This window comes from Episyrphus balteatus, chromosome 2 (genome assembly GCF_945859705.1).
Source record: "Episyrphus balteatus chromosome 2, idEpiBalt1.1, whole genome shotgun sequence".
Classification (NCBI taxonomy): Eukaryota; Metazoa; Arthropoda; class Insecta; order Diptera; family Syrphidae; genus Episyrphus; species Episyrphus balteatus.
The window spans coordinates 133,139,217-133,163,044 of record NC_079135.1 but is presented as its reverse complement, the minus strand read 5'-3'; the positions used below and the strand labels follow the sequence as shown (position 1 = coordinate 133,163,044).

At 30.6% G+C, this 23,828-nt stretch overlaps 2 protein-coding genes and 1 long non-coding RNA gene across 3 annotated transcripts; 2 read left to right on the top strand and 1 right to left on the bottom strand.

Annotated features, from left to right (window-relative positions):
• The first annotated feature begins 1,044 nt into the window (after positions 1-1,044).
• LOC129908906 (nose resistant to fluoxetine protein 6-like) lies at positions 1,045-8,180 on the top strand. The gene is made up of 9 exons (XM_055985735.1): positions 1,045-1,429; positions 1,566-1,971; positions 3,460-3,533; positions 3,600-3,799; positions 3,876-3,991; positions 4,055-4,268; positions 7,146-7,333; positions 7,395-7,863; positions 7,927-8,180. Exons 1-9 carry the CDS (start codon positions 1,156-1,158, stop codon positions 8,110-8,112), a joined length of 2,127 nt encoding a protein of 708 aa, XP_055841710.1. The 5' UTR covers positions 1,045-1,155; the 3' UTR covers positions 8,113-8,180.
• On the bottom strand, positions 7,971-23,361 carry LOC129908917 (uncharacterized). Its single transcript, XR_008771371.1, has 4 exons — positions 23,232-23,361; positions 19,312-19,966; positions 16,281-16,440; positions 7,971-8,080 (listed from the first exon to the last, which is right to left on the bottom strand). It is a non-coding gene; the product is annotated as an uncharacterized LOC129908917 (long non-coding RNA).
• Positions 11,552-20,116, top strand: LOC129908904 (nose resistant to fluoxetine protein 6-like). Its single transcript, XM_055985733.1, has 9 exons — positions 11,552-12,342; positions 12,573-12,978; positions 15,673-15,746; positions 15,818-16,017; positions 16,087-16,202; positions 16,261-16,474; positions 19,035-19,222; positions 19,282-19,750; positions 19,813-20,116. The coding sequence occupies exons 1-9, from the start codon at positions 12,063-12,065 to the stop codon at positions 20,017-20,019; spliced, it is 2,154 nt and encodes a 717-aa protein (XP_055841708.1). The 5' UTR covers positions 11,552-12,062; the 3' UTR covers positions 20,020-20,116.
• Positions 23,362-23,828: the final 467 nt, after the last annotated feature.

Here is a 23,828-nt window from a genome sequence, read left to right as displayed (position 1 = left end):
TAAAGTCTTACTTATGTAACTGCCCTGCCTTTGCGGTGTTTGGGATTAGGTAATTTTTAAAAGCAGTTTATGATAGCTTTAATTATTAATAATTAGGTGAATTTTTTCCAAAATTTGTAAACAGGACTTTTGACCAATTTTTGAGGGTAAATTCTCCTTTGTGCGACTAGTAGAGGCCCAAAAGTACCCTTGAATATTTTTTTAAGTATTTTCCCGTAATGTGCGATTAAATACGCAGCTTTTGAGGGGTCTTACGTGGGGATCAGCCGCAACAAAATTAACGGGACACTCTATTGTACATTTTTGTATATTTGTATTGTACATTATATTCTGGAAGCGAAACTTTGCAATGACGCCATCGAATTGAATGTTTGTCAATTTATATCCCAACTCGTTTCACTAGGAATAAAACGTATTATTCTTATTAGCATTCTATATTCTATTCAATAAAAAAAAGTTACACATACATCGCAGTGACCCGCGGATATACCATGACCTTTTCCCCTACTCCATGCATATATGCTTTGTTCTTTTTTTCCGAAACGAAATTTTTGTCATATTCCTACAAGCCTTAAGCTGCCAAGTTAAAAAATATAAAATAAATCCCAAAATATTGGTATGCGATGTGAACACAGTCTTAATGAGTTCTAACATTAGAACAATACTTGGTATCTCTCAAGTGATATCTTAAAAGTGTGTTACATTGAGGCTCTGAGTGGCTTTGAGAACCCTAAAAGAATGAATATAATATGAAAATAGAGACCTAACGGCAACGCTGAAAATCATTGCTATTAAATATTGATTCATATTCTTGTAAAAACCAAGATATTAAAAATTATTAGAAATCTTGAACCTGCCTACTTGAAGTATTTAATCTACAAGTTTAAGCTAGACATTTGAAGATATAATAAGAAAATAATTGATTTTTGATATGGATATCCGTAACTTTTGACAGTAACAAGGAAATTTCTCAATTCCAACTGATAAAAAAACATTTTTTAACAAAAACTTTATCGATTTATGTGCGGATATAAAAATATACCTCGATACTATACTATACTAATCTTTATGCTATAAAAGAGGTTCTACTGCTTAACAAATAAGTTCTTACTAGACCTCATCTGTAGGGAAGTGGTCAACATTATAAGTTCAAACATGAGGCGGAATATAATTTTCGGGTTTTGTATTGCAATTTTCACAATAATAGATTACGTTCAGTGCTCATTTTTTACAAATGACTATAAAAGAACTCAATCGTCGGCCTTCAGTGCTCAACCATTATCAAGTGATGTTGCCTTTGCATTTTTTACGGAAGCTCAACAGTACGGTGCAAATAACTTGACCAGAGATTTCAGTAAAGAACAGTGCCTTAGTGATTTAGCTAAGATAAATGAAGGAATTCTGGATTTACAGGAATGGGCTTTGGAATGTAAGAATAAATATTTGTTACTTCCTGAAGTGAAAGTGATATTAATTTAAAGTAAAAAAAATTAGTGTGGAATTCATAGTCAATATTTATGTATGTTGAGATTTTTTTCAACCTTTCCCCAATTGACTTATTACAGGGCCCGATTCATGGGGCCGTATGCCAGTTGGGTTATTTTGGGGCCACACCATCAGTATGGGAGCATTCGAGGAATGCCTTGCAGCTTCTCAACAACTTACAACAACTCATGCACTAAAAGGAAAATATTGCTTAGCCAATATTCCAATCAAAGAATACTATTCCCAAGTTAAGCCCCGAAATAATGATCGCAACGCTCGAACCAGCTATAAACAATCAGACCCAACAATCTTTCAATTAGGAATTTGTATGCCAAAATCATGTTCTGCTGAAATGGGAAATGACCTTCTGCAAAACGTCTTGAAAGGTGTAACTGGTGAAGATTTTAAAAAGAATAATATGGTTACAGAGGAAATGTGTAGAACAGATGATCCAATTGTTCTTCGTGGAATTGATATTTTTGCGATGTAAGTATTAAGCTATATTGAATGATTGACTTGAGACTTGCAAACCGTAGGTATACCTACATTTATTTAACATTAGGGTATGGAATTATATTTAATGGCTTTTTCCTTATGGGATATTTTACGGAACAACAGATTTTTTTCCTGTGAGCTATAATTTAGGCGGACATCTAAATTTATTAACCGCTCCTTCATGCATATTGCATATCTATAATTACTATCCGTACAAAGATTTCTGAAGCTCTTCGTTGAGGTCACTCATATCAGATTTCGTGGTGGATTGAATAGTTTTTTTTTTCAAAATTAAACAAAACGGTTTGCAAACCTTCCTAATAAGCACTAACTTTTCAACTGTGACGGTGCACATAGGGGTATTTGACCCGAAAATGTGATCAAAAAATAAATGAAAAAATTCTAAAGAAGTGCAATTAATAAATGCAAAAATGATTTACCATATTAAACAATTTTTGTAATTTGTATTAACCAATAAGATGTTTCAATATAAAAAAGTTACACATACACCACAGTGACCCGCAGTTAAAACGCAAACAAAATAGTTAAAACAAATTTATAGCTGACTAAACAACTACACCAGTTGTAGACCATTAAATAAATGTAAACATTTTGCATATCGGATGTTAAGATTTCGAAGCCATTAAATATCGCAAGCGAAAATGGATAAAGTATTTTTACTCACTAACCCATGCAGAAATCCTCTATATTTTAAAGCACAAAAAAAAATTATAAAAATAAAAACAAAAACATTAGAAATCCACCTTATAAGAAAACACCCTTAAAAAAAACAGCACAAAAAAGTCAATCCGGCAAGCACTACCTTTTCACTTAGATTAAAAGAAACGGATCGACATGAAATGCTAAATATGGTTAGCACACGATGCAGTGCCTATTTATTTATGACATAATGGTTAAACTTTAGTATAATCTATTGGAAAGTACACGGTTACAAATTCTGTCGTAGTTTTTAATACAACCTTTGGAATTGGACGCCATTTAAAAAGAAATAATTTTATTTGTGATGATAATATCACCATTATTATATTTATGATGAAGAATTACTTTTGTTTAGTTTTAAATAAGTAGGAAAGAAAATACTTAAAATAATAAAAAATAATGAAAAAGAAAAAGAAAGAAATATCATTATAATAAAATGAAACTTTAAATTCAGGAAAACGTCCTTGATTTTTAATACAAAAAAGTTTAAATTTCAGTAAATTTTGTATTTGACTTAAAAATGTAGGTAATATATTCAAAGTATTAGATTAAATAAAACTCTGGTGTTGCCTAATATGTAACCCAAATATTCGTAGAATCTACACCAAAATTCTTAACAGTGTATAGCCTAGGAAATTGTTCATTTTAAAGTTTAGAACACTGGCCGTATTAAAATATTTTGAATGTACTCTACTTAAATACAAAAGATAAAATGAAGCCGAATTAGAAATACATAATCAAACAAATTAAAAATTTCAGAGTATTTGTATGTGTCATTGTATTCATCATGATTGTAAGCAGCATATACGATGCAGTTCAGCTTAAAAAAGGACGTAAGTTAATACAATAGAATCAAAACTGTATAACTTCTTAAAAACTTCTCCGACTTAAAACTATAGAAAATGGATATCCACTTTTAACTGCATTTTCGGTTTATTCTAACGCTCCGAAGATCTTCACAGTCAAACCAACAAACAATCCCAATATTATTCATTGTTTGGCTGGCATGAGATCCATATCGATGATGTGGGTAGTATTTGGACATGGTTACATGACTTTCAACAAATTGCCTCATTTGGATAGGAATAAATTCTATACAGTAGGTTTTTTTTTTTTATTGATTTATGATATACATATGTATATAATTACAACTTTATAATTATTCTATTCTGTAGTGGCTTCAAACTCCATACTCTATGCTTGTGCAAAATGCAACCTTTTGCGTAGATACTTTCTTCTTTATGAGCGGTTTGCTGATGCTTTGGGGTGTTTTCCGTGAAATGGAAAAAAAGTAAGTAATTTTTATTTTTCAAAAGACAACTTTAATCGATTCTGTACATTTTTCAATATCCAGCAAAGGTAAAATCAACATACCTATGATGTACTTTCATCGATATATTCGTCTTACACCAGTGCTAGCAGTGCTTATTTTGTATATCATGAGCTTGTACAAATATTCAGGAGACGGGCCAATGTGGATGCAGATAGCAACTGATGATAAAAAATGTAGTGACACTTGGTGGGCAACTTTACTCTACGTACAAAACTACGTGTATCCTTATAATTACGTAAGTGCGCAAGATATTTTATTAAGAAACATTAAGGAGTTTCCTCCTCTTGCCGAAAGTTGAAGTACCAGCTTATAGTCAGGAAAACACTTACCAGTAGATAAATCTATCCCAAAAGAGATCACCAATATTACGATACGATCAGTTTTGGTAAAGCGAGGTCGTACCTATATGCAATTTCTTAATTCAAGTAAATCAGATCTATTATTGTATCCTATCGGAAAAAAATTATCTCAGAGTATTACAAGATTAAGAACTTAATATCTTAGCTTGTTTAGGCTAGAGGCCAAATTAAGATACTTTCGGAAATTACACAAAACAAGGAATTCTCCGCAGTTAAAAAAAAAAAAAAACATGTGTGCAATTCACACGTGTTAGAAGTGAAAACTTCAAACATTTTTACTGTCACCTAAAACATTTAAACCACGCAAATACCAAGGAAGGTGATATATTGAATGAAAGGCTTTATTTTCTACATGCGAAATAAAGTTAAATCAAAACATATAAAGTGCTAAAAAAAAGAACATCTTTTTACCGTTATCTTTGGATTGTTAATATGAAATTAATTGTACAAATATAGTCCTAGTTATTATCTATCTACAGTTTAAATTTCATTTATCTATCTATTTAGGTCCAATACATGGTTTTATTTTAAAAACCCTTCATTACATGGTTTTGAAATTTTTTAGATTATTTTACCTTTGCAATAAAATTATCTATTGATTAAAAACAAACTTTTTTTGCTATCAAATTATACCCCTCTTTACCTCGTGTTTCAAATAAGAACGACACTAAAGAAGATTTCACTTCAAAAAAAATTTAGATTAGGTTATTATGTAAGAAAAAAATTCCTTTAATTACTGATTAAATAATACGACTGATCAGTTTGACTTCTAGTATAAAAGAGGAAGATTAAGAACTGTAACAACTTGTAAGTCATTTCATTTGCCCTAAACAGGCTATTAGTAAATGTTCCGATGGATAAATCGGATAAACTTCAAAAAAATTTAAGGCTTGCGTACAAATTCTAACTTACGGTTCCCGAATTCATGCATTGTATTGCGATTTTTACTTGCGATATCGGTACTATAAGTTATGCGTTCAGCTACAGTCTAAACGGATGGACCGATTAATGACAAAATTGATATGTAGCGTTATTTGGCGACTCTCCAGAGCGATTTTCGGAATTAATGTTTTTGGACCAAAAGTAACGGTACTTGTCATAAAATTCAATTTAAAAAAGTACTTGTCATAAACCGTTTTAAGTAATTTTTCGAAAGCGGCTCCAACGATTTTGTTTGATAAAAAATCAAATGTAAGTTTTAAGACTATTTTGTAATGAATTTTTTTTTTTGAAAATCATTATTAACGGTACCTGCCATAGAACTGTTTTTTTAAATCCGATTTTCTCCGAAACTACTAATTCGATTTCAACGAAATTTTGTACAAAAAAAAACATTTATATAATTTTAATATAAGCCAAAAATAAAACTTTGAAATTTTTTTTTTTTAATTTTTAAAAAAATTGGATTTTTTTTTTTTTTTTGAAAATCAAATTTTCGAAAACCGGATATTGAATTTTTTGTTGAAATTTTGGTTCAAGATGTTGATTGGTAATTTCTTCAAATTGGCATCCAAATTTTATTTACTTTTTTTTTTTTTTTTCAAAGAATGATTTATAAAAAATTAGTTTTTTTAAAAATTACGGCTCTAACGATTTTGAAATTTTTTTCTAAAAATGCTTCTTAATAAAAGAAATGAAATTGCATACTTGTTTTGGGGCTCAATTTGGTTTAAGATGTTCCCCAAGGAACATTTCTGCATCAAAATATATGGAGTGCAAGACACTTCGAGTAGTGTCGCGTTCAAACGACCCGTGAGTTTTCATTTCATTTTCATTGCATCTAATATACCCAAAAAAGCGTTCCCGGACATGTCCATAACTCAAAAACTCAAAATCAAATGGCTTAAAATCACATAAAAGTTAATTATTTTTCAGTATTTCTTTTCTTAACCCTACATTACATATATACAATAATCTTTATAAATTGGTACATCTCTTACAAAAAAATTAAGATTTGTTATTTTTTATATATTAATAAAAGCTGTCCCAAGAAAAATGGCGCATAATACCAACATTTCTTAAATTATCAATATTTTAATCATCTAACGTACAAATGGTGCTGCAAGCAGTTTTTAAAGTTGATTTTATATAGATTTACGGGAACGTTATTTCCGTTAACGCTCTTAGAATCTGAATAAATAATGTAGTCTTACACTCATAATTTTGCATTTTTTGGGTATTTTTACTTAGTATTCTATCTAAGTATGGCTGTAATATACACTTTTATCAAAAAAGTTACAAGAAAACAAAAGAAAAAATTACTTATGGCCTAAGTGTTTCGGACGTGCATAAAAGCATTTTTTTTTTGTAGAAATCGGTCTCTGTCCCAAGAAATAAAGTTATATTTGATTAATTTAGGACCTACTACCTTAATATAATAGTATATAATTCACATTGATACTATTTCTAGACCCCTAAAGTCGTTTTGAAGAGATTACCACCATTTCGAGGAACGTTTTTCTAGTATTAATTTTTGAGGTTTTGCCGGAAATTGAAAAATATACATTTTTGTGCTCTGCCCGTTCATGAACCGACAAATTATGGCTAAAGCGAACATGTGAGCATGAAATTTTTATCATGAAACAAAGTTGATTTTTTAAGAATTCGGTCATCGAAATTTCCCACCTCCATGATTTTGACCCTTATATGCGACTACTTTTTATTCTGAGGCACTTTTGTAAATATGACTTAACAGTCAATGACTTAGCCAATTTTAAAGCCTTTCTTAAGTTTTTTTTTTTTATTTTTATTAGTGTATTGGTCAATCATGGTACTTGGCGGTGGATACTCAGCTATATGTGCTTTCACCACTATTTCTCATCCCACTATGGAAATGGGGGAAGAAAGCACTTGGTCCCATCATTGTATTTGGTTTACTCTGCATGGCATGTACCTATGCTACTTTTATGAAAAACGGATTTACACTGTTTAGAGTACAAGAGTGAGATATTTTTCTGTAAAGACGTGTCAAGTTTTATTTTAATCAATTGCTTTCTTTAAAGTGATAATGTTGATCGCCGTCAAGCACTTACTTACTATCCAACGCATACTCGAGTTCCAACATGGCTGATTGGTGTCATTTTTGGTTACTTCTTCTTCAAATACAACCGTGGCCGACAAATTGCAATGAATAAAATGCTAGTTATCTTAGGATGGACTGTTGCATTTGGAACAATGTTAAGTTGTATTTGGGGACCATATTGGAGAATTCTACCAGGCAGTCCGGTTGGACCAACTTATGAAGCAGCTCTTTACGAACCAATAAGCAGAGCTTCATGGGCTTGTGCAATGGGTTGGATTGTATGGGCTTGTTATAACGGACATGGTGGAATCATCAATGATTTTCTATCTTGGGGCTTCTTTCAAGGACTTGCACGTTTGTCGTACTGCATGTATATTATTCATAGAGCGGTACAAGTTGTCAACGGTGGTCGAGTACAGCATGATACTAAATTTGGAGATTATGAAGCTGTAAGTATTACAAAACATGGCTTCATTTTGGTATCATTATAAATTGTCTTTAATTTTCTATAGCTTCTTCGCTGGTGGCATGATTTTGGAATAACTTTGACATTGGCGTGTTTTGCAACATTAGCATTTGAAGCACCTATTCTTGGAATTGAAAAGGCAATATTCGGGAGGGGCAAATCATCAGAGCCAAAGAAACCGAAGGAACTATTGGTAGTTTCTGTAGAAGGAACAAGAACTGAAAAAAGCTAATCAAATATTTAATAAAAATAATAATAAATAAGTTGTAAGATAGTTTTATAAGAAAATAGAAAATATGAAAGATTTTGTGAAATTTTGTGACACAAAATTTTAATAATGTATACTTGTTTTTACCTCCTACTGCTTTACAGTTCAAACCTCAAAATAATTACACAATTTTCTTAATATAATTTATGTATTTATTTGAATAAGGTTCTTTTATAATTTATCAAATAAACATACTGTAAACATTTGAATATTTATTGCTTTATTTTTGTTTTTTAATTAACTTTAGATACTAAAAACACGGACAATGAAAATAGTGAAACACAGGAACAAAGAACAACTATTTTGCCGTGCTAAGCAAAAAAGGCGTAAATTTACTTTTTAAGTTTTGAGATAAATGCACTGACAAGAGAATGAGTTGAGAACTGTACCTACATGATGTGCTCAATTTAAAAAATGATTTTAAGCAACTTGTAGTAGGAAACTTATATTTTTTAGTTTACAAAATAAAAACAAGCTTCCAAAATGCATATCTATTCTTTTTTTTATAGAGTTAGAAATAAATGCATTTTTCTATTGATTCCTTAATAGAAAAATGCATTTAATAACAGCGGAGTAACACCTGTCGTTGTGCTCATTTTCATTGAATATTTTGAGCCACTTGGAATTGCAAATGCACTGTAAATTAGGCACGGTTTCAGAATGTCCTTTAACTCAATTTGGCGCATACGCCCTTTTTGCTTAGTATGGCAGTATTAATAACGGAATTGGGAAAAGAGGAAATTTTATATATTTCTTCATTGGATCCGGACTTAACTATTCATGTTAGTTTAGTGAGGTCAGGGAAAATTTGAATTATTAATGTCCGGAGCATCGGAAGTAAACCACCTAGAAAAATCTAGTACGCTTTGAACATTTGTTTTGCAAATAATCATTTTTATAAAAAAAAAAACAAAACCGACTTACATGGATCAAAACTGGGTTTTATAATTTTTCTCATAGTTTATATAGCCAAAACTGAACAAAACTGAAATGGGACCAAACGGCATGCAGGCACCAGCTTTCCAATAGAAAAAGTATACAAACATCAAAAAAAAAAAAAAAAATACAGACGAATTGAATACCTCCTCCTTTTTGGAAGTCGGTAAAAAAAAAACAGATTTTTCTGATTTTTTCATTCTCCAAATACAACCTCATATGTATATCTGGAAAACCCCAAAAACAGTTTTAAAAATATTCTGCACACATACCTATAGAGTTCAACATAAGCTTTCATATTTGACCTTAACCCTAGTTTACCGCACGCAAAATAATGCAATAACCAAACTTGGGGGTTCGCGCGAACCCCAAAGCTTTTATGCACCTCTAATTGTTCATTATCAACAATTTGATGTAATGTCTCTTTCTTTTATTGATTAAGGTGACAGTTGCGGTGTCTTTTTATGATAACACGTATATATAACAGGTATATTTTTGCCAAAATATACCTAATAAAAATTGTTGAAAATAGTCCATTTAAAGTCTTGGGGTTCGCATGAACCCCAAGTTTGGTTTGTGACTTTTTTTCAGAAAAAAATTCCAGAAAATTATATAAAACCGCTTTTATGGAAAAAAGACAAAAAACGTAAACAAAAATGAATTCCGTTCACTGAGTTTTCATCCCAGGTCGAAAAAACGATTTAGAAAAAAGTTAAACATGCGTTGGGGTTCGCACGAACCCCAAGTTTGGTTTGTGACTTTTTTTTCAGAAAAAAATTCCAGAAAATTATATAAAACCGCTTTTATGGAAAAAAGACAAAAAACGTAAACAAAAATGAATTTCGTTCACTGAGTTTTCATCCCAAGTCGAAAAAACGATTTAGAAAAAAGTTATAACCATTTAAACATGCGTTGGGGTTCGCACGAACCCCAATTTGTAAACTAGGGTTAAAACAATATGATGCGCACATTAAATTTCACCACCTTAAAATAAGGTGATGCGCTGAAAATAAGGTGATTCCGCTTAAACTCACTTAAATTTAATGTGAACTTCATCTTATTATAATGTGAATTTTCATCTTAAAAAAACCGACAACAAATTTTTAGTCACATTTAAGCTTTAGTTGCAGTTTATCATATTCATTTCCAGCAGTGAGATAGCACGATGGTAAGACACTCGCCTAGTGATCCAACAGTTGTAATTTCGATCCCTTGTGGATGCCAGTTCTTTTTTTTGTATTAAAATGTTTCCACATAAAAATAAGGTGATCAATGATCTCCCGCTTAAATTAAGTGGGAGATCATCTTATTTGCACATTCAAGAAATTAATGTGATTTGTCACCTTAATTTAAGGTGGAAGCAAAAAAAAAACATGCAGTGAATTTAATTAATTTAAGGTGGGATCCGCTTAATTTTATGTGGTCTTTTTTTCCGTGTACAAGTTTCATCTTTATACACACTGGGCCCAAAAATAGGTCATTATCCTAGCTAGATATCAATTTTGCTCCTTTAAAGCTTTACAGAAGCTATAAAAGCACCTATAAGGCTTTACAGTATCAAAATTTGTTGTGGGGATGTTAGCAACCTCAGATTTTAAAAATAGTCAAAATTGGACTGTAAATGCCAACTTACGTAACTGAGCAAGCACTTTAAAAACTCTACATAATTTATGCAGTTGCAAACTGCGCTTATTACCTAATATTATTTTTGTGGCCCGAAAATTGTCAATATTTTTTTTTTTTTTACTAATCGTTAACAAATCGAAAATAATCTTTTTTAGCCTTACTTTTAAACTTAAAGCAAAACTATAGTACCCAGAAGTGAATGGAAACTAATCCCAAAAAATAAAATCAAGTGAAATAAATACTGGAAGTACCTACATGCTTTTTAGAATTTCTTTATTATTTCGACCACGAAAAGTACTTTTCAAGTTTTAATGGGCTGGAACTGTTGATTTTTGACACAGGTCCCATATTTCAATGCTAGTTGATTTGCTTTAGCTACGATTGAGGAGTTCTTTTCCTCTTTCAAATAAAACTCATCAAAAGCTGCACCTAACGTTTAAACCAAAATAGTGGTATTGCTGATATTCATTCACTTTTTTACTATTTTTCGTTCTGTTTCATTATACAATTTAACATTTACTTTTTAATTTTCTTTTTTGTTTTCTTTCCGCTTCGGACTCGACGGTAAATTGTAGGTCCCTTTCATTCTTGGAAATTAATTAAACGCCCACAAGAATGGTTGAGAGTTGTTAATTACAAGGCCTTGCTCCTGCATGGGGTGTCGCATTTATAACACAATACAAGAAATCCTTAAGATTTTCGTTTGCCTAGATAACTTATAAGTCTTATGAAAAACGTACTGTGATCGTTTTTTTAATGCCTAAAAAGGGTACCTGTTGATCGAATAAGAACTGTTGTTATAATAAAGTCAGTTGATTGACTATAATCTTCTGACACTGAACTTAAAAATAGTTATTCTATCAAAATTGATACTTGAAAAAATCAATTAAGTAACATTATCATAAATATTGCGATACCTTCACATCTTATTGTAAAAATCTAAAGATAAATTATTATCATAGCTGAAGAGTAGAGTACCTTTAATCTAGATCACGTTTTAACTAAGATATTGTTTTAAATACGCACATTGTATACCTACTTAAATGATTGTAATTTTTTTACCAAAAACACTTTAATCAAACGAAAAACAGGAAATTTTCCAGTTGAACTGATAAACACAATTTTTTTTAATTTGACGTATTTATAGATATAAATTATATATTAATGGATAGAATCTAACTTATCTCTATGCTATAAAAAAGGTAGTCTAGTTTTAAAAATAGGTTTTTATTAGCCCTCATCTGTAGGGTAGTGGTCAACGTCTTTATTTATGTTATAAAATTCTAGTTTAAAAAATAAAGTTTTTATTAGCCCTCAATAGTGGGGTAAAGTGGTCAAAGTGAAATTTAAATATGGAACGAAAATCTATTTTCGGATTTCGCATTGTAATTATTACAATTATAGGATGTGTACAATGTTCCGAAATATATTCAACAAAGGAGTACAAAAGAACTCAATCTTCTGCATTGAGTACTGCAGCATTCAGAAGTGATATTGCATTTGCATTCTTCAAGGAAGCCCAACAGTACAGTGAGAATAATTCGACTAGAGCTTTCAGTAAGAAACAGTGCCTAAAAGATATAGCTAAGATACAAGAAGGAATTCAGGACTTGCAAGAGTGGGCTTTGGAATGTAAGAATATATTATTGTTTTAAGTGAAGTGGTAAATATTTTAATGGAACATAATTAACTTAAAGTATTGACTAGAAATTTTCAAGAGCAATTTTTAAAATTCAGTTTTTCTTTCCTTCTAAAATCTCAATAAAATCAAATAAAATCATAAACTCGTTTCTCAAAATCCTTGTTTATAAAATCATAAACTCGTTTCTCAAAATCCTTGTTTATTTTTTTTTTATTTATAGGGCCCGACTCATGGGGACGTATGCCAATGGGCCTATTTTGGGGACACACCATCAGTATGGGAGCATACGAGGAGTGCCTTGCAGCTTCTCAACAAATTTCAGAAACACATAGTGTAAGAGGAAAATATTGTTTAGCCAATATTCCGATCAAAGAATACTACTCTCAAGTTAAACCACGAAATAATAATCTCAACGCTCGAACAACTTACAAACAATCAGATCCGACAGTATTTCAATTAGGAATTTGTATTCCGAGTTCATGTTCTGCTAAAATGGGAAATGATTTTTTGCGTGAAGTTCTGAAGAATGTAACTGGCGACGAATTTACAAAGCAAAATATGGTTAGAGAGAAAATGTGTAGAATAGAGGAGCCAATTGTTCTTCGAGGAATTGATATTTTTGCGATGTAAGTATAATTTTACTCTTTTATTATGTATTTTGAGGCTACTGACTTCATTTAGTGTCATTATTTTAAAAGCTAGCTTTAGACCTTTTTTTCTAAAACTCTCTATTTTCATTTAAAAAGTAAAAAATTCAAAAAACCATCACTCAAAACGCTTCATTTTTTACTATTTTAAATAATCAAAGCGATATAAAGTATCTTTGTGAAAAGGAGAATGGGCAAATTTGTATGGAACGCGGACGTTGCGCGGCCAACAATGATTTTGCCATTTATTGATGTAGTTAAGTCATAAATTCTTCCTTATTTCGTGACCTTTCTTTATTAAAATATTTTGTTCTTTTTCGTCGGCTACAGGTCTGATTTGAATATATATTTTTTACCTAGTTCTCGATCGACGTTTCGATTGTGGTTACAATCTTCTTCAGGATCTAAGAAAAATATTTCTAAAAATTGCTATTATAAATAAAATTTATACTTTTCTTAAAGCTTTTATATTAATGGATTTCTTTTTATTCTTGTTTGATTTCTTGGTTATGTTAAAATATTTCAAAACTCAAAAAAAGGAAAATGTCTTGAAAAAGACGTTTGAAATTTCGATGATTGAAAACGTCTTTTTCTTTAGTCTTTAAGATAAGTATAAATTTAAGATAAGTATAAATTTTATTTATAATAGCAATTTTTAGAAATATTTTTTTTAGATCCTGAAGAAGATTGTAACCACAATCGAAACGTCGATCGAGAACTAGGTAAAAAATATATATTCAAATCAGACCTGTAGCCGACGAAAAAGAACAAAATATGTTAAGTCATAAAAGTACTGAGCAAATGTTTTTTCCCTGTGACGTGCTTACCAAATGGATAAAATGCATTTTTGCATTTAACACTTTTTATGGATTTTCTCAGTATTACAACCTAAAAGTTATTTTAAATGCAAAATGCTGATGACATTTTCCCTGAGCCTGAAAACCCTAACCTTGAATATCCGTCAAATAGAGACCAAAATATAACATTTTTAAAACCACACTGTTGAGTATTTTTTTAGAGTTTTTTGTTCAATATTTTGTTTAGTTTGAATTACATGAAAACTCTCAAAAAAAAGTCTCGATAATTTTGGTTTAAAAAGCTTATGTTAAGAGTTCTATTGGTCGGATATTCAAGATTAATGTCTTCAGACTCAGGGAAAATGACAGAGCATCATATTTTGAATTAAAAATCAATATATTATTCACTTTGTCCTTTTCACATTGCACAATGCATTAAAACTATGAATATTGCAATATCTTACATTCTTGATGCTTTGCAGCAAAACGTCCATAGTAAAAATTATTCCTAAGTTATAGTTCTTTCATTTGATACAAATTTCATTAATGGCCACCGAACGTCCAAAATGCCCATTCTCCTTTGGCAATTTTCTCTCTTTTTGTAGGTACCCATACGAACAGGGTTAATTCTGAAAATTTTTAAATAATAGTAAAAAAGTGTCGGAGAGGAAAAAAGTTTCCCAAAGAAGTTTCATTACGCAATGAAATTAAACTCATTTTTGTATTGCTCGTGAAATAAACCAAAAATATATATGTATTAGGTACTTCAAGTTCAAAAGTATGAAATGTTTACTCAGCTAAATACTGAGTTACCACAAAAACAAAGCTAATATTATTTTTTTATTTTACATGTGTTATTGCCTTAAAATATTTAAAGGCCATCAAGATCCCCTCAGTATATTTTGTATGGCCAACAGCCAGATAATTTTTGTTTAGTTCACTGTGGTGTATGTGTAATCTTTTTTTTTGTATTGAAAAATATTAATGACTAGTGCAAATAATTCCATTTTTGAGCAATTATTTTGATGATTTTAACTACAACTTTGTACATATATGTAGTTCGGATGACAACACAATATTTTGGTGGTCCGGACCCTAGGCAAAGGTATTGGGGAATCGAAACATCCCAAATCAATTTAAGTCTTTATACAATACATAGGTATGCAGTATGGATGCAAAAATGTATGTTTTGCAATTATAAGACTAAAAATAAAATATATAGTTTAAAAAAACTTTAAAATAATTTAATTGACTTATTGGAAATGGTAAGATAAAAAAGCGTCGAGCGTTTTGTTCAACATTATAATAGTGCACGCAACAAAAATGCGCTATACGCTTTTTGATCTAACAATTTCCAATAAATCAGTTAAACTATTTTATAGTTTTTAGAGCGCGATAAAAGCGTATTTTTAATTTTTTAAACTATATATTTTTTTCTTACTGAGAAGCTTAAACGTAGCCTTACAAAAATTTAATTTTTTCTCTCATTTTGCACATAATTATATTACTATATCACTTTTCCGCACAATTTTCTCAAATGAAAAAAGTTTTGATGGTTATAAGAAGATTTGTGTTCCGAAGTTTTGTTTTGTTTAATTTCTAATTTTCGTTTTGTGTCAGATGCGTACTAGGAGGTGTTCAAATCGTCTGCATTTTTTTTTTTTTTTTTATATTTGTTACCTCATAACTCTGGACTGAGTGAACCAACTTGAATAGGTATTTCTTTTTGTATTAAAAAGCTGATGCCTGCAGTGTGGTCCCATTTCAATTTCGTCCAGTTCTGGCTATAGAAATTTAAATATTCAAAACATATTTTCTTATCTTTTTACCTGGATTAACTTTGTACTACATTTGTTTTTATTACCTACATTTTCAGAGCATTTTTATGTACCGTTGTATTTATCATGATTGTAAGTAGTATATACGATGCAGTTCTACTCAAAAAAGGACGTAAGTATATATTTTTGGCAATAGAACCAAAAGCTATATTTTTTCTTAAAAACGTTTTGTATCTTAATTAGAAAATGGACATCCCTTATTGACTGCATTCTCGGTTTATTCCAACGCTCCGAAAATTTTCACAGTCAAACCTACAAACAATCCAAATGTTATTTCTTGTTTGGCTGGCATGAGAACAATATCTATGATGTGGGTAGTATTCGGACATGGTTATATGACTTTTAAACAATTACCTCATGTGGATGTAAATAAATTTTACACGGTAAGATATTTTTTTTTTCTACTTTCAATTTAGAATTATGACCTACTTTTTGATTATTTGATTCTATAGTGGATTGAAACACCATATTCTATGCTAGTACAAAATGCAACCTTTTGCGTTGACACATTTTTCTTTATGAGTGGTTTACTGATGCTTTGGGGTGTGTTCCGTGAAATGGAGAAAAAGTGAGTATTATTTCAATTGATTTAAAAACATAAATAAATTTTGAATTTATTTTATCAGTAAAGGCAGAATTAACATACCTTTGATGTACTTCCATCGATATATTCGTCTAACTCCGGTATTAGCAGTGTTGATATTGTATATCTTGAGTTTGTATAAATATTCTGGACATGGGCCAATGTGGATGAAGATTGCATATCAAGACAAAAGATGCAGCGAGACGTGGTGGGCTACATTGCTCTATGTACAAAATTATATGTTTCCACATGATTACGTAAGAACACAAAAAACAATATTTTAAAACATTTTTATGTAATTGAACATAATAGTTTCCCTTACGTACTGTGAATTTGTAGGAAGTTTTCATGATTTTAGTCATTAGCACTGTGCTACAATAGTTTTGAACTTTTCGATTGAACTAAGGTTGTATAGGTCAGGTTGTATATGTCAGGTTGTATAGATGAGGTTGAGTATATCGCGAAATAGTACTAAACAAATTTCTTGAATCTTAAATTTTTATGAAAAAGTAGACTATTACGGTTTTGAAAAATGATTTTAGCCTCTTTAAGTTATTGTTTAATTTTGAAGATACAAACGTTGTTCATAAAATAGCAAGTATTATGTCGTTCCCCGATTAGTCTCAAAATTGGAAGGACAGAAAGTGAAGACAGTTAAATGAAAAAAATAATCAAAAATGATTGTCCAATGTTCTTAGACATCACTCGTCTTGGTAAGTTGCTTGCTCATGATTGATGTAACATATCGTCGATTTAGAGTGTAAACCTGCTAGCTGAGACCTGCTAGCTGCGACCTGCTTTACTTCATATAAAGCCTTCAAATCTGATCAATGCTTTCACTTTTAGTGGTATAAAATCTAAAGAACAACTTGTACATTGTTTTGGATTTATTCATATTTCATATTTTAATTTTTTTGGTCAAGATTTCAAGAAGTGGAGTTAGGTATTTTTCACAGCCGACGATATACTGGTACTTATAGGCCACGGAATTTAGGCATAATAGAGGTCTGACCTGGGCAATATTATACACCTACATCATTTATATAGATGGAAATTGTTGGCAGTTATACCTTTACTCACATACCCAAAGTTCCAACGGCTATAGCTGTTAGTATTCTGAGAACCAATTATGAGTACCCTTAAATCCTCAAATCTAATACAAATTCAGTTTAACAGAAAAATTCAACCTTACACTCATGTATTCAGTGCCCTTTTAAGCCCTGAAGGCGCTCCTGGGGATGATTTTACGCGGCGCCTTCTCAAAAAAATTTTCGCTGTCAAAAAATTTTTAAAATCACAAATATAAATTAGTTTTCGGCCATTCCAAAATAATACGAGTATGTTATCCAGTTTATTTCTTTGAAGAAGCAATCTTTTTTTTTTAACTTGATGGCGACTCTTTAACGCTCACCATAAAGCTGATTTCCTAAAAGTTTTACGAGAAACTAATTAAACGAAGCCAAATTTTTCACAGGCAAAGAAGGTATTGGAGAATGTCGTACGTGATGATTTTGCAAAACCTCCTTCAATTACTGGGTCTATTTGGGTACTACCTCAAACACATTTAAACATTTAAATAATTTTTATGTTTATTATTGCTTTGTTTATGAGAATAAATTTTAAAAAAACATTATGATTACCACACATTTCTCGAAGAAAATTGGCCTCAAAGTCAAAAATTATCCAGAGCAAGAAAAATAAACAGCATTTAAAAATTAAACCAAAAAAGATATTAACATTTTTCAAACGCAGTTACAAAGAATATCTAAAAATTAAGACCTTTTCCAATTTTCTGTCGTTAGTATTAACTCATGAAATTATTATAAACATGAGTTAAGGAACACCCAAGTAGGTCATCGTTAAGTTGTATCGACTTTTCAAATAGATCGTTAACGTGGAACATTTTTTCTTTCTTAGAAAAAAAATATCCAAAAACCACCCCTTAAATTTTCTATATCTTATTATGGGACACCCTTTCTAATACCAACATTTTAGGAATCTGGAAGATAAAGTTAAATAGATTGAACAAAAGGTTAGGGGCGCTAATATCCTTCAAAAGAAGTAGAGCTAAAAATACTTGCACCTTTGGACTAAAAAAAAAGCGAAAATTGGGCGCCACTTTCTTCAAATATGTGAATATCAAAATAAATAGAACAAGTTCTTTTGTTCTTCAAGATAAGGACGTAAAACAGAGACACTTTTTCGGAAGTCAGATAAATTGAAAGAAAATTGGAGGCATCATCGCGGGTCAAAACCTAAATGCCCTGGTGTATAATCTTTTCTCTAATGAAAAACAAAACACTTTCTTTCTTCTAATGAAATATCTCATAAAAATTCTATATAAATTTAAGTTCAAGCAATTACTCAATAGGTTCGAAGTATCTTGAAGAGCTTGAAGAGTGTCAAGCACTTGAATCTTGAAGTGCTGTTGAAGAACTCGAAAGTAATGTTCAAAAAACTGAAAGTACTGCTTAAGGACTTTTTTCTAGCATTTGGTAGTAGCGACGAAATTATTAGTAACTGCTTTTTTTCAAGCACCAGTACAAGTACTAACGAATAAGAACCATTTCTGATACCGAGTAAAAATACTTCAGAGTACAAAGCAATTCAACAATTTTGTGGTCATTTTTTTTACAGCACATTGCAGTCATTTACGTACTCAAGAACTAAATAAGAAATAAAAATAAAATACAAATTCAAAGTACAGATTTTGAAAAAAATTTGCGTGGTATCGTTTCTTTACTCATTCCGATTCTCCTTCTTATTAGAGAAAAAAGTAGCAGAAATATCCTTTAAATTTTTAATTTTTTTCTACAGTGTGTTGGTCAATCATGGTACTTGGCTGTCGATACTCAGCTATATGTGCTCTCACCACTTATACTCATCCCATTATGGAAGTGGGGCAAGAAAGCACTTGGTCCAATCATTTTACTTGGCGTACTCTGCATGGTTTGCACCTATGCTACCTTTATGAAAAATGGTTTTACACTGTTTCGTGTACAAGAGTAAGTTACAATATCTTTCTGCGAACTGGTAAGCTTTAATGTTTTTTTTCATTTTAAAGTGACGATGTTGATCGTCGTCAAGCACTTACCTATTATCCAACACACACCCGAGTTCCAACATGGCTGATTGGTGTTCTGTTTGGTTACTTCTTCTTCAAATACAATCGTGGACGTCAATTCGCAATGAACAAGTGGCTAGTTATTCTAGGATGGACTGTTGCATTGGGAACAATGTTAGCTTGTGTTTGGGGACCATACTGGAGAATTCTTCCTGGCACACCTAATGCACCGATTGTCGAAGGAGCTTTATATGAACCAATAAGTAGAGCTTCATGGGCTTGTGCAATTGGTTGGATTGTATGGGCTTGTTATAATGGGCATGGTGGAATCATCAATGATTTTCTATCTTGGGGCTTCTTCCAAGGATTTGCTCGCTTGTCGTACTGCATGTATATCATTCATAGGGTTGTACAAAATGTAAATGGTGCTCGAATACAGCATGATACTAAGTTTGGAGACTATGAAGCTGTAAGTATGCAGGTTAAGGATAAAAAGATGAAAAACCATTCAAATTTCCTTTAATTTTTTAGCTTCTCCGTTGGTGGCATGACTTTGGGATTTCTTTGACATTATCGTGTTTTGCAACTTTAGCATTTGAAGCACCTATTCTTGGAATTGAAAAGGCAATTTTCAGAAGGGGCAAACCATCAGAGCCAAAGAAACCAAAGGAACTATTGCAAGTTTCTGTAGATGGAACAAAAGCTGAATCATTACAAAGTAAAGATGAAAAAAGTTAACATAGATAATTTATTTTAAGAAATAGTTATAAGAAAATATAACAATAAATAAGCCATTCATGAAGTGCAAGAATATGAGAAAATAATGTGTTTTACAATTTAACCTATATTCAGGTGGTAAAAATAATTTAATCTTATTTCTTTGATTTATTTCCTTATTTATGACCTTAGATCAATTAATAAATAAATTATAATATCAATTATTGTTGAAAAAGTTCAAACTCCATTTCAATATTCGAAGAACAAAAATATCTTTATCATTTAGCATGACTCTACTTTGCCTACGCAAATAGATTTATGTTTTCCTGTAAATCTTATCACTTATGTAGATCAGAGACATTCAAGCGAATTCATCGTGATTACTAGGATATTTTTAATTTTGTTATTTTTTGTATTCTTATCAATGTCACATAAAAAGAGTTAAATATAAAACAATATAAATCCCGAAAACCGTGATTCAAAATGAAGCTATAAAATATTTCAACCGCACATGTTGAACCTATGATTCCGGGTTTTTTGTTTTTTTTATCAAATGTACTTGAAGAAAAATAAAATGCACTTACTGGGTTGCATGAACTTGCTCTTTTTGTTAAAGTGGTTTAAATGTTACTGCTAAATGTTTGCTATTTTGGTAATTCTTTAAAAATCGAAAATCGGTATAAAAATATTAGAACTAATATTTTTTTAAATAAGAGAAACAAAAAACAATTGAGCTGAAACGTAGAACGTATGTTTAACATATTTATCAAATTTAAAGAAGAATGGGCAAATTTGTATGGAACGTGGACGTTACGTGGCCATTAATGAGTTTGTTATTTTATGATGTAATTAAGTCTAAAATATGTTTTGCAGAAGTTATAATAATAATAAGAATAATATAAACAACAATTTCAAGCCTATTTTGAGAGTTTTGTTGTTCAATTTTTGTTAGTTTGAATCGTTTGAAAAACTGTCGAACAAAAACAAAAGTGGTTGGCTTAAAAATCTTGTATTATGAGTTTTATTGGTCGGATTTTCAAGATCAATGTCTTCAGGTTCAGGGAAAATGACATATTTTCATATTATATATTTAAAATATAAATGTAATTAAACTTTTCCTTCACACATTAAACAATGCATTAACAATTCTGATATTGCAATATCTTCCATGCTTAAAGCAATACAGCGAAACTTCCAATGTAAAAGTTTTTCCTAAGCTATAGCTCTTTCATTTGATACCAATTTCATCAATGGCCGCGCAACGTCCAAAATGCCCATTCTCCTTTAAAAGAACGATTTAAGTTTTAAAAGCTTAATGGCCAATTTCATAAAGCCCTTTTAAATATTTATCAGGCTTTTACGTCCTAAAATTACGTTTGTTCCATACAAAAAACGTCATTTAAAAATTTAAATGCCTTTTAAATGTTTATGAAATCGCCCATAAGACTCTGGGAATCTACGTATTGCGTATTCGTCAGACTAGAAAAGCCAGTGTTTCCAGATAAAAACCTAGAGTGCTTTAATTCCAGTGTACCTATTTTATAAACGAAAAAAATAAATATTCCGTCCGAAATCATTTAGAAGTCTTCTGAAAGTGTTTTATTCAATAGAAAATGACAGACAGAACGCTTCTCAGAAAAGAAATTAGGCACGTTCAGGAAATATTAGGGACTAAATATTTAGGCAACATCATTTTGAACTTGTCAAATTTCGAAATTTACTTGAGAATTTTACAGATCGCATGGGGCAGACACCAAATTTCACTTTACTTTAATAAATAAATAATACTGATTATAACCGATAATGCACTTTTTACTCGTTTTTCACACAAATAGGTTTTATTCTGCTACCGTAATTCTGTAATAAAAAACAATCAGCTGTCATGTTGACAAATAAAACATTCCTAACTCTGATGAGTCTTGTACAGGGCTTCTTTGGTTCTTTGAGAGAAGGCTTTAATGCATTCTAAGCCAGAAGACACATCGATTGGCAAGAGTGATTTTTCGATTATCTCTGCAGTAATGTCATGTTGAGAGGTTATAGTGGAACTTAAGTATACAAAATCGGCCCCAGTTCGAGGTGTTGTGTCTCTCTTCTCGATGACTTTACTTTGTTTTCGTATAGGTAGTTTCGAAATATTCAGTCACAAAAGCAACAGACATTTTGAAAACCATGAGCAAGTCGTGATTTCTTTGGCCTCCTTAAAAAAAAAGAGTAGGTAATTGGTGATTGCGACAGTTGTCGTAAAACCTTTCTAATCTACTTAGGTTCTCCGTCCTCTTCCTGCATGTTGTTTTGAAAACATATACTTCTAATTGATGTCGAAGTTGGGTAAATGACGAAAAAAATTAAATTTTGAACTTTGTCAGCTTATAAAACCACATGTTTTATACATTGTTGAAAAGGTCTAAATGTCTTCTATCTAAAACTGTAAAGAAATCTAAAATGGGTACAAATTTGACGAAGCTAGATTTTTTTGCCCCTAACTCCTGATTTTGGGGGTATTATGGAGTTTTTAAATAAAGTTTCGTAATCAGTGCCCATAGCTCTACAAATCGTGATTGGTCTCCACCCGCGTATATTTTGAGTATTACACAGTGTTATTAAATTCGCTAATAATTATTAGACTAATAGTTTTATGAAATAGGGCCCTGAAGTAATAATTTTCCACTTATAATATATACGTTGGAGAAATAATTAAATAGTGCGGAAAAAGGTTTATGAAACACTTTTTTGCTAATAAACTTATAATTATTAGTAAATTGGTTAATAATTTATTATTAGACTAATAGTTTTATAGAATGGGGCGCAGGACGCTCAGCCAAAAATTGCAAAAGACTGCAAACAACATTAACCTTAATGATAGATTGCAGATATCAGCCAAAACTGATAGTAAATATCTGGAAGTCCAATTCAACGAGCTATTCTGCTGTTCTATAAGCAAATGCAAATCGACTCGTGTGAATGTAAGCCGCGGGTGCGACTAAAGTCACAATTTACATATTAAAGTACAGCTTAGCAATAAAAAATATATAATTAAAGTTCTTGTTCTGTAGTGCAACATATTGAGCGTCTAAATCGACTTATGAAAAATCGGCACAAAAGAAAATCAGTCCAGCATCTGAAAGGTGCCTGTAAATATGGTTATACAATTCTGCAGGTCACTATTTTGATTATAATAAATAAAATGTTTATGTACATATATCTAACAAAATTAAAACATCTATACTTACAACATAAAAAACAATTTCTCAAAAGTGGTTTATTTAAAAACTGCTTATCTTTTTTAATTTAATGATAGTTTTTAAAATTAATAGTCTTGAAAAAGATGTTTCACATTATTGAAATTTAAAAACAATCAAAATAAAACATTTCTATTTGATAAGAAATTCAAGTTCAAAAATTTGTGTGAATTACAAAAATAAATCTTATCTAAAAATTCAAGTTAAAAGATAAGTAGTTTTTAAACGAACCACTTTTGAGAAACCTTAAGAAGTTTAAAAGTTTTTAATATTGTTAGTATAGATATTTTAGTTCTGTTTGATATATTTAAGACATTTTATTTATTATATAATTTAAAGAAGGATATAACCATTTCCAAAACGTCGACTTATTAAAATAAGAACGAACTTAAGAAAAGACTATATTGTGTGGGCTATACACAATATAGTAGAATTTAAAATGTTGAAACAAAATTATTTCTTTTAAAAGTTAAAATTTTATGATTCGATTTTTTTGTGATTCCAAAACCTGCCCTAACTCGTAACTCAATTAAAAAATCATGGAATTTCCATTTAAATGTTATTTTTTTTTTATTGATAAGAATTTAA

What these genes read in the sequence shown, in the direction of transcription:
- LOC129908904 (XM_055985733.1), top strand. Translation starts at nt 12,063, where the DNA reads ATGGAACGAAAATCTATTTTCGGATTTCGCATTGTAATTATTACAATT. An exon ending in AGTTCTACTCAAAAAAGGAC is followed by an intron (nt 15,747 to 15,817) that starts GTAAGTATATAT and finishes TATCTTAATTAG; the next exon opens with AAAATGGACATCCCTTATTG. An exon ending in ATATGTTTCCACATGATTAC is followed by an intron (nt 16,475 to 19,034) that starts GTAAGAACACAA and finishes TTTTTTCTACAG; the next exon opens with TGTGTTGGTCAATCATGGTA.
- LOC129908906 (XM_055985735.1), top strand. Translation starts at nt 1,156, where the DNA reads ATGAGGCGGAATATAATTTTCGGGTTTTGTATTGCAATTTTCACAATA. An exon ending in ACAGGAATGGGCTTTGGAAT is followed by an intron (nt 1,430 to 1,565) that starts GTAAGAATAAAT and finishes GACTTATTACAG; the next exon opens with GGCCCGATTCATGGGGCCGT. An exon ending in ACACTGTTTAGAGTACAAGA is followed by an intron (nt 7,334 to 7,394) that starts GTGAGATATTTT and finishes CTTTCTTTAAAG; the next exon opens with TGATAATGTTGATCGCCGTC.